The following is a 10,538-nucleotide window of genomic DNA, read 5'->3' as shown; positions in this document are numbered from 1 at the left end:
AGGTCCTTGGCGACGCAGCCTACGATTGCCTTATGCAGTCACGTGGGAGGTGTCGTACAAAGCACCAGGAAGAGAGGGATTGCTGTTCGTGGGTGCCTGCGCATGCGTTGAGATCTCTGGATGCCGATTGGGGGTCGCGAGTCATGGGACTGCGTGCGACTCTTGACGGGGGCGTGACCGGCTGGGCGCGCGCCGCTCTGCGAGTCCGTGGTTGGCTACTATGAGTCACGTGTTGCCGGGCAGCAGGCGGCGTGCGCCGGTGCGACGTCAACACATCCTGCTGAGCTCTCCTGACCTGTCTACCGCGGCCTGGCCGCGGCTGAGTCCTCCCAGGGCCCGGGTTGGGCGGTTTGCTGAGTACCTTTGTGGCCGCCATGGACAATTCCGGTAAGGAAGCGGAGGCGATTGCGCTGTTGGCTGAGGCGGAGCGCAAAGTGAAGAACTCACAGTCCTTCTTTTCGGGCCTTTTTGGGTAAGAACCGGGCCAAGGGGTCGGCCGAGACCTAGGTTGGGAGGACGAAGGAGTCACGGCCCTAGGTGGCGGGTTAGGCGCGCTAGGCTCAGGTAGAGGGGACAGAGAGGATTTTAGAAGGAGGTGACATGGTCCAGACAGCTGAGGGGACAGATTGAAGGCCAAGGAGCCTGCCGTGGCAACGCAGTGTGAGGCGAGACAGCCTGAGGTGGCGGAAGGGACTTGAGTTTGGGACACACGGGTCGAGGTGACACCATCCTGACGCGAGGAAGAGAACTCAGGCTGAAGACGGACCGGCGGGCCAGAGGGCATATGGCCTGAATCCCTGACGGCTACTGGCCTGAGGGACCTGAGAGAGAACCAGGGCCTGAAGCTATTTGGAATCTTGGGGAGTCTATTTGAAGGCTCTTGGATCGCGTGATGGGGCCTGGGACTGAAGACATCTACCTGAGGAACTGTCTTTTGGAAGATTCAGGGCAGAGATTTGCATGGGCCCTGGGTAATGGGGGTGAGGCCGAAGGAGTCTGACACCAGGCCAAGGGGTTTAGAGCTTCGGTGATTCTGGAGGTGGTGAGCCAAAGCCTGGGTGCCCTGAGAAGAGGACCTGGGAGGGAGTTAAGCCTAACGAGGCTTGGGCTGGGGGGGGGGGGCTGGAGACTGATGATTTTGGAGGGGGATGACAGTGCTGGCTTAGCCAAGGAGATGGAAGGGAGAGATGGAGGAACCAATAGAACCAAAAGGGGGATCAAAGGGCTGCTGGCCTGATTTTCCAGTAATGACTGGGAGTCTGAAGGGGATGACTGGTATGCTGAGAAATCTGAGAAGAGATCCGAAGGGAGCTGGGAGACAGAACTGACTCCTGTGGTGTGTCAGACATTTCACATAAAGTTCATGTCAGCTCATAAAAGCTGACCATCCTTTGAGGAATCTTAGTGGTTTAGGAGGCTTAGAAGCCTGGGTTTGAGATGAAGCTCTGCTACTTTATGTCCCTGGGTAAGTTGTTTAGCTTCCTTATTAAAGGAGATCGCTAGTAAAGCCTATATCAGAGGTTTGCTGAGAGTATCAAGAGTGTGTATGAGGCGGTGCCTGTGGCTCAAAAGAGTAGGGCGCTGGAGGTGACAGGTTCAAACCCAGCCCCGGCCAAAAACTGCAAAAAGAATGTGTATGAAGTGCTTAGAATTGAGCTTGGCATGTGGGTAAAGCTCTGGAAGTGTAAGCAGTGGAAGCTTGTAGGTAGCTGCTGGGGGTCAAGGTGGGGGCCAAAGGGGAGAGGGCTGGAAGAAGGAGAGTCTAGAAAGCCTGCCATGAGGGAGCATGGACCTGAAGGGAAATGGGGAAAGGGCTGTGGGCCATGGGCACTTAGAAGGGTTAGAGGAAAGGGCTTGAGGCTCTGAGGGGGGCAAGTAGAAGGGAGCTAGGGAGGATAGGGGGAGGGGGATGCTGAGGGAGGGATCTGAAAGAGTCAAGGGGAGGCTGTCCAGACTGAAAGGACTGGTGGGTCTGTAGAGAGGTCTGTTTGGTAGGGTGGGGCACAGAGTCTGAGAACCAGAGAGACACAGAGACTGGGGAAGGTAGTGGGACTGGAGAGTTTGCCAGAAGGCTGAGGAAAGGAATTTGGAAGGAGAGCCTCTGGATTGGAAGGGGCTGTATTAAGAGCCCAGCAGAGGTTGGTAAGAAAACAGAGGGGAGGGATCCTTCTGGGAAAGGACATGGAGTCACTGGGTGGACAGAGCCACCCCTTGTTGTTTGAGGTTAGATAATGTTTAGCAAAAGAACTTGCAGAACATGACCAAGAATTGCCTGATGAGGAAAATACCTGGGCCGGTTGGATTGGATTGATTAGATGAGGAATGTCTTGTTTTTTTAGAGCAGTGGTTCTCAACCTTCCTAATGCTATGACCCTTTAATACAGTTGCTCATGTTGTGGTGACTCCCAACCATAAAATTATTTTCATTGCTATTTCATAACTGTAATTTTTGCTGCTGTTATGAATCATAACGTAAATATCTGATATTGGGTGACCCCTGTGAAAGGGTCGTTCAACCCCCAAAAGGGTCGCGACCCGTAGGTTGAGAACCACTGTTTTAGAGCCTGAGAATGGAGGGAAGGTGTGTGTTTCTTCTACCTTGACAAGGGAAGAAGTTCAAGTGCAATGTTTTGAGGCTGGAAACAAACTCAGTTTTGGGTGATAGTTGTGCTGGATGGCTCTTGGTGTCTTGTTTCCTTGGCCCAGGGATTAGAAGACTAGGGCTGTGCTTGGAGGGAGCAGCTAAGTCAGCCCCTGAGGTGCTTGATACCTGGTTAGAAAGGCAAGATTAACACTTGTCAAACACTATAAAAACAAAATTGTCAAATGAAAAGAAGGGCTAGGATTATGACATTTAGGTGAAGTTCCTGAGCTGAGAGGAAAGTGGTATGAACTGGAGGGGGTGAGGAGTGAACTCCAGGAACCCCCAGATTTGCTAAGGGAGCCAGGGCCTGCAGGGTGTTCTAGACAACAGGGACAGTGCAAACAAGTGGCTTGCATGAAGGAAGTTCTACCTGAATGATGGGAGAACCAGGATCCAGAGGGACCAAGGATGGCTTATGGTAGAGAGGCCTCCATCTGAGGGGATGAACAAGAGTTCTAGGGGTGCTCTCTGGTGGGGAGCAGCTCTCCAGGCAGATATGACAGCTTGAGCAGTGGCCTCTAGGTGTGAAGATCATGAAGTTAGAAGGGGGAAGTAAGGCCAGACAAGGGTGAGGCCTTGCAAGCAAGACTGGGGCTTGAGGAAGTACTAAGAGCAATGAGGGTTTAGGGGGGCAGTCCTGGAGGGTTCCCATTTGCCTTTTAGAAAGGACTGCTACAGCTCGTGTTGGGGAGAGCATCAGACAGGAGGAATCACAATGGTACTAGCAGATAATGTTTCTTAAATCCTTTCTGTGAGTCAGGCCTGGGCCAGACATGTAACTGGTGTTCAAATCCCTGTGGAGGTAGATAAACTGGGGTTCAGAGGAAGTGGACTTGTTGGCCTGTCCCGCAGTGGCGCCATTCAAATTCGGGCCCGAGTTGGAAGCTCTCTCACTCAACCGCTGTTCTGACTGCCACAGTCCTTTCTCCTTGAAAATCATGCCCATTTCTAGGTGCTCACATTTAGAAAGGATATTAGCAAACAAGGTATGCTGGGGGAGCTTCCTCCCTCTAAATTCCTCCTCTTCCCCAAGGCAGTTTTCTTCAAATATTTGAAAGAAAGCATTGGTGTGTTCATCCCAGTTCCTTTCAACTCCCCTCCGGCTATCCTCCCTGGCTCCCTTCTACTTGCTCCCCTCAGAGCCTCAGGCCCTTTCCCCCAACCCTTCTAAGTGCCCATGGCCCACAGCCCTTTCCTTTCAGGATCACACTCCCTCATGGCAGGCTTTCTAGACTCTCCTTCTTCCAGCCCTCTCCCCTTTGGCTCCCACCTTGATCCCCAACAGCTACCTACAAGCTCCTAGGTGATGCTGACAGAGGAGTGAGCAAGGCGAGAGCAGAGGGCAGAGGGCAGGGATGGTGGGAGATGGACCTGACTGGAGCTTGTGTGGCTTGTGTGACTGGGAGCTGGGAGTGTTAGCCAGCATCAGCTCAGAAGGGCCCACTTTATGGGCAGGAACCTGACTGGAGCTTGTGTGGCTTGTGTGGCTGGGAGCTGGGAGTGCAGCCAGCATCAGCTCAGGAGGACCCACTTTATCGGCAGGAACCATTACCAGCAGCTCCAGATCTGGGTTTGATTGTGTTAAACATGTCATAATTCACCTTCGCTCAAAGCCTTCCCTGGCTTCGAGGAACTGGAGAAGGAAGTGTTGGGGCTCAGCTTGCACTGGTGCTTCTCTGTCCCCTTTGGGGAACCTCAGCGTTGACAGCTTCCCACATTGAGAGGTCTCTATTCCTGTCAAAGGGTCAAGTAGAATAACTGTCACCTAGGATGTGGGATCCCCCCGCATAAGTCTCTGGAGATTTGTGTTAGTTAGCCTGCCTAAGACTGCTGCCTTTGCGCGTCATCATTTCTGGGCTGCTAGACGCTAGGGGGCTTTGCACACCAGCAGCCAGAGAGGGTGGCAGCACCAGCCAGTTAGTAGAAGCTCAAAGCCATTTCTGTACCTTCCCTTGGTGGTAGAGGGTGGGAGCAGCTCAAACTTCTGCTCTGAAAGCAAAAAGATAGAGGTTTCCTAAATAAAGAACAATGAGCCAGCAGAAAAAGGAGAGGGGTTAATCTGGGCACACTTTTTCCTCTTTCCTGCTCCATGTTTGCCTCCTGATGGATGTACTGGCTTCCCTGCTGTCTCCCTTTGGGATTGTACAGGTTCTGAATGGTGGTTTTGTTTCCCAGGGGTTTTCCTCATTCCTAACTTCTTCCCACCACATCCCCTTCCCCCCAAAAGCCAAGATAAAAACTTCTTTCCTCTTGGATACCACCATGTATAGGGAGTTTCTTCATCTGTGAAATGAAAATCATAGTAATCTCTGCTTCCTAGGGTGGCCTTAAGGAGTAAATGAGATGATGCGTGGAACGCAGTGCCTGGCCCTGGTAATGCTTATTAAGTGCTCACTGTTAGCATTATTATTAGATATTGTCACTGGAAGTTGAGCAGGAGGTGCTGGAGAAATAGAGTTGGCAGGGTATTCTGCACACAAACAGTGTGTTCCTAAGATCAAATGCTGACATATCAGTTCCTATTTGAACTGCCTGTAGACACCAGCAGCCCCAGGAGCCCTGAAGGGCCAGCTTTTGTAAGGGAAGAATTGCTGCCAAAGTCAGAGGCTGTCCCTGCCCAGGGCCTGCCTGCTTAGCTGAGCCTGCTGTGGGTACGAGCTTCCAGCTTTGCTTCCAGATCGCCTTCTTCCTGCAGAGCACATAGAAACCTCAGTGCCATTTCCAGTGGGCATGGTGGTGAATCACAGTACCTTGCCAGCTGCCAAGATCCACAACTAAAAGCTTGGCATCTCTTGCCCAGGCTCTGAGAGCAGTCTTTCCTGAGGGTATGCAAGGTTCCTGGGGAATCCTCAATGGATGGGACTTTGTTGCCTGGTTGTATACAGCTGTTTCCATGCTCCTCCTGTTAGGATGGAGCTACTCAGAGATAAGGGTATTTCAGAACCTCTTTTAAGAAAAGGAAATGCATTTCACGCTTGGGCTGTGATAAAGTATAATTGGGATACAAGGAGGCATCAGTATAGGAAAGGAGCACCTGTCAGCCTTTGTGACAGGTGAGGTTCCTGCCTCTGAGCTTATCATCTGGAAAGGCAGTGGACCCAAAAGTTCTGTCAGCGTCATGGATTAAGGAGTAGGATAGTGGGAGACCCAGGCCTCTGTGAAATTTAAAGAAGTAGTAGCTAATCAGGAGGGGGAGGAGAGGAAGCCCTTGCTGGAGAAGCTCCAGCGTTTCTGGAATCTGTGCCCTCTGTGGGGCCTGATGACAGTCTTTGACATGCCAGGCACTCTGCTGGTCACTCTCCTTGGTGCTAACTGTGAGATTGCTCATGCTTCCAGCCGCCCTGCAAGGTGTAGAGTCTCATCCCTAGTTACAGATGAGCAAACTAAGCCTCAAAAGCGATGAGCTGGCATCAAAACCAGGCCTGACTATCATCAGCAATTTTTTTGCCACTACAAGCGACTCTAGCTAGAATTCCCATTCCTAAGTGGCTGGCACCCCCTTGATTATATTCCTCCTCTTTTGTATAATGCCAACCATTTGAGCACTTGTTCTGTGCTTCCCTCTGTGCCAGGTGTTGAGTGTGTCAAGTGTCCCTCATCTCTAATCCCCACAAAGACTCCTCCCAGGTCAGGTTCGTTGTCTCAATTTTACAGATAAAGAAACCAAAGCTCTGGGATTAGTGACCCAAGGTTGCACATTTAGCAAAGTGCCTGAAACATATTTCAGCCCACATCTCTCTATTCCAAAGTCATTTTTCTACCTCTTGCCCTTGCCTGGACAGGCATGTCACAAGAGGGTTCTGTGATGATTTTAGACCTGGACAGTTAGGATTTGAGGCTTTATTCTTTTGTTGTTGTCACCAGGGCCTGTGCAAGCACTGTGGGGAGAGGGCCTGTGCAAGCACTGTGCAGCAAGGTACCCAGCCCTGCCTACAGGAGCACAAACCCCATTAGGCCAGACTAGGCACCCTGCAGAGCCAAGGGAGGCACTTACAGGGTGCCAGTGGAGATGCTTCCGGATCTGAGGCTCTGACAGCTTTAGTGCAGTCAGTGGAGGAGCAAGGCTGGTGGCCACCTGCTCCCTGTGCTGGGGTGGACCTCATACCACTGACAGCCTTTACTTTTTCTAATGTTCTTTCTGCTTGTCAGGTTAACTCAGTGGGGGGCTGGCTTAATTAATCCCTCCTTTGCCCTTTGAAGAAAGCTCAGTGCAGCTCTAGTAGAGAGCAGAGTCTGCTTGTCTAAGCTAAGGGAAACCTGAGTGGTGTAGGCTCTTTTAATCTAGAGGAGGGGAAGAGCAGGCAGAGACCTTGCTTTCTAGATTATTAGAAAGGGCACATGGAAGGAAGCCATCCTGATCATTGGTAGAAAGGCCAGGGTGGTTCTGGGTCCCCAGGGCCCCAATCCTCTTTCCTGACCCTACTGCTTCATGGCAGTATAAACCTGGGCAAGTTCCTCACCCTCTCTGTAGGCCAGGACAGTACCCAAAGGGTTCTTGCAGGGATCTGTCAGGTATTGTTGCTTGGAGGCAGTAAGCGAAGATAAGTAGCATGTCCTGAGGAGTGTTTGTAGCAAAGGTAAGGGGTTTTACAGTCCCTCCTTCCCTGATGTGATACTGACTAGAGACTCAGGGCAGTGTCCTTAAGCCTGAGGAGGGAACCATGGGCCATTTGCCGTGGCTCTTGCAGAGAGACAGGAGGGATAGAGTGAGGCCGGGGCCATCTGCCCTGCCTTTTGAAGTCCTCAGGGAACTGCAGGTGGGCAGTAGGGGGATGGCATGTTTCTGGCAGCCAGGAAGTACCCAGGGGATGGAGGAAGGAGAGAGAGAGGCTGAGACTCTGCCCTGCAGAACCCCCTGGCCTGAGTCCCACCAGGCATCTGTGCACTCCTGGCAGTGCACACCCCTCCATATGGCAGTTGCTGGAGGTTGGTGGCTGTGCTTGGGAGACCTAAGAATGCTTCCTCTGCCTTGGGAGGGGAGAGAGCAAAGCCGAGTGGGTAATTATAGAGAGCTGTGCATCAGGCTGGCCCAAACCAGTTCCCTTTATTCCCTGTGTGGCTCAGAGCCGTGGGATGGGAAGAATGAAGCAGCTTGGGAGAGGTCAGTGGGGGAGGGACAGACAGCTGTCATCTGCACTGCCACCCAGGCCCTCAGGAGAAGGGGCGTTCTGGACCTTGTACAGTGGCAGAGGGAGGAGGCCTGGTTTCTTCCCCTGGGAGAGTTTGCAGTTTTAGTTATGATGCCAATCATAGATTGGTGTCATAAGCCCACCTGACCTGGAAGAGATATCCTGTAGTAAACCATGTGGAGGGACAGCTTGGTAGAGCAGGGGAGCTGAGACTTCTTCCTTCCAGTCACAGACCCTCCTAGTGTGTTAGGATAGCCTTATCCTGGCTCCCAGTGCAGGGTGTCCTCTGCCTGGCTCTCCAGCCTTGTTTCCTGGTGCCATTTGCACTGTAGCTATTCCACCTGCTTCTCTTCCTTGAATTCCCAAGCTCGTTTCTGTCTCAGGGTCTTTGTACATGCTGTAGCTGCTGCCTGAAATGTTCTTCCTTTTCATAGATGACTCCTCAGTTATCATTGAGGCCTAAGCACCAATCTCCCATCCTCAAAAGCAGCTTTCCCTGACTTGTCCCAAGAAGTACCCCCTCCCCAGTCCCAATACTACTTTATTCCCTGCAGAGGGCCATCCCCTCTCCTTTGGTTACTACTGTTATTTCCAGTACCTGGACGGTGAGAAATAAGCTCAGATATTTGTTCCCTAGGTGAATAAACATCTGTATGAATGTCTTCTCCTAGAGCTGCCAGCAAAACCTAGACAAATCATTTTCTACCTTGGGGACTTCCCTCCTATCTCTAGAAGAAGATAGGAATCTAGAGATCCTGTCTGCCTCCAGCTGGCAGGGGTAGTGGCCAAGACCAGATAGTGCAGGGAAAGGTGGAGGCAGGCCTGGGAGCCCAAGCCAGCATTATAACCCCTGTGGCTTTTCCACCCCACAGTTAGAATCACAGACCCTGTGCAGGGTTGCATGGCTTACTCTGGGATTGTCGGATTTCAGCCTGGGCAGCTGATACAAACCCAGCTGGGCTGACTTTGCTCTTTGTTGATCACCCACTTAGCCTCTCAGCAACATGGGCCATTTCTGTTCATCCAGGCATGTGAGCTTTCTCAGAGGAAGGAAAGGATAGGATTTAGTATAGTCACAAGAAGGGCATCTGTGGGGTGGGCACATCTGTGATTAAAGTCTGTGAACATATCCCTTTAAGAGAACATTCCAGAGAAGGTCCTTCTGAGGTTTTTGTGCAGTCAAGCCCCAACAGACCCTTCTGAATTCTCCCCTGCCAAAAGCTTGTGAAAATTCCTCACTTCTCATGGCCAGGGGTAGGTTCTAAAGAAGTCACTCCAAACTAGGTCGGAGGCCCAATGTGTGTTGAGTCAGCTGGTGTGAATTTGGTGGGAGAAGGCAGCGGGGCCCAGTGAGGTGAATGTGGGAAGAGCACATTGCTCAGGGCCACTTCCCAGGGAGAGTAGAGTGTGGGGAACAGCATCAGCACAACTCAGAAAGCAGAGGGTAGACTTTTCCTCTAAAAAGGAACCTTACCTAGTGCAATTTGGGATTCAGAAAGCTGGGATTCCAGTCCTAGCCAGCCTGCTTGCTTGCCCTGTGGGTATTTGCCACACCTGGGACAGGTGACTGGTGGCTGCTTTGTATGTGGTCAATCTCAGTTTTTCCTTCCCAAACTCACCTGATTATCTGAATCACTTGGGTCCCCATTATTAAAATTCTCAATTCCAGGCTCTGCCCAGATCTGTTGAGTGGAAACTCCAAGAGGTGTGGCTGTGGGTTCTGGTTTGAGTCCATACTTCATGTGGTTCTCAGTGATGGGCAGGTTGGGCGGACTGCACCCGCAGTGCAGGGGAAGGAATACTGGGACTCCAGCTCCCCAAATTACCTTAGAGTCCCTGCATATCTGTAGTTGGTGTGGACAAATTTCTAAGGTACATTTGACATGGGGCAAGGGTCAGAAGACTGAGGACAATTTGTGTAGCTTTTAATTGGGAAAATAACCCCCTTTTGTCCTCTTTAAAAAACAAAAAATAAACACTGGTTATTTCAGTGAAGAGAATATGAAACTCCTTGAGAGACTCCTGAGTGTGTGGTTGGGAGATTGAACAATTATAGAGACCACAGACCTCATGCACTCCATCTGTTTGGATTATTAGAGGTGGAAGGACAAAAGGATGCTGTGGGGACATATGAGTTTGAGGGGCTAATGAAGAGTCTTCCAAATCAGGAAGAGGTTCAGTATGTACTATGTGGAGGTTGAGAAGCCAGAACAAAGCTACCCAGACAGAATGCCTTTCTTTTATTTTTAAACTCCTGTATATTTGTCAGGCCCTTACCATTTTTTGTTGTTGTTTGTTTTGAGGCAGAGTCTCACTATGTCGCTCTCAGTAGAGTGCTGTGGCATCAAAGCTCACAGCAACATCCAACTCTTGGGCTTAAGCAATTCTCTTGCATCAGCCTTCCAAGTTGCAGGGACTACAGGTACCTGCCACAACGCCCGGCTATTTTTTGGTTGTAGTTGTCATTGTTGTTTAGCAGGCTCCAGCTGGGCTCAAACCCCCCTGCCTTGGTGTATGTGGCCGGCGCCCTAACCACTGAGCTATGGGCACTGAGCTGCAAGCCCTTACTGTTGCACAGTAAGTTTTTTGATGGTTTTTGTAGTTTTAAATAATGCAGGCTACCGGGGCATGGTGGGACACATGCTGCCTGGAAAACTAAGGCAGGAGGATGGCTCTGACCCATGAGTTTGAATCCAGGCTGGGCAACATGGTGAGACCCTGTCTCTAAAAAATAAATAACTCTGGCTCGGTGCCTGTGGCTCAAG

The 10,538-nt window shown here is 51.1% G+C and overlaps 1 protein-coding gene across 1 annotated transcript in view; it reads left to right on the top strand.

Annotated features, from left to right (window-relative positions):
- The first annotated feature begins 60 nt into the window (after nucleotides 1-60).
- NAPA (NSF attachment protein alpha) overlaps nucleotides 61-10,538 on the top strand; it is a 26,822-nt gene continuing 16,344 nt past the window's right edge. The window contains exon 1 of the mRNA XM_003799557.3: nucleotides 61-472. Within this exon, the coding sequence (XP_003799605.1) occupies nucleotides 375-472 (98 nt within the window). The 5' untranslated portion in view covers nucleotides 61-374. The remainder of the gene's footprint in view (nucleotides 473-10,538) is intronic.

The sequence above is a fragment of the Otolemur garnettii genome, unplaced genomic scaffold (genome assembly GCF_000181295.1).
Source record: "Otolemur garnettii isolate 467f Iridium unplaced genomic scaffold, OtoGar3 scaffold00152, whole genome shotgun sequence".
In the NCBI taxonomy this organism is placed as follows: Eukaryota; Metazoa; Chordata; class Mammalia; order Primates; family Galagidae; genus Otolemur; species Otolemur garnettii.
This window is presented reverse-complemented; position numbering and strand designations above follow the sequence as displayed.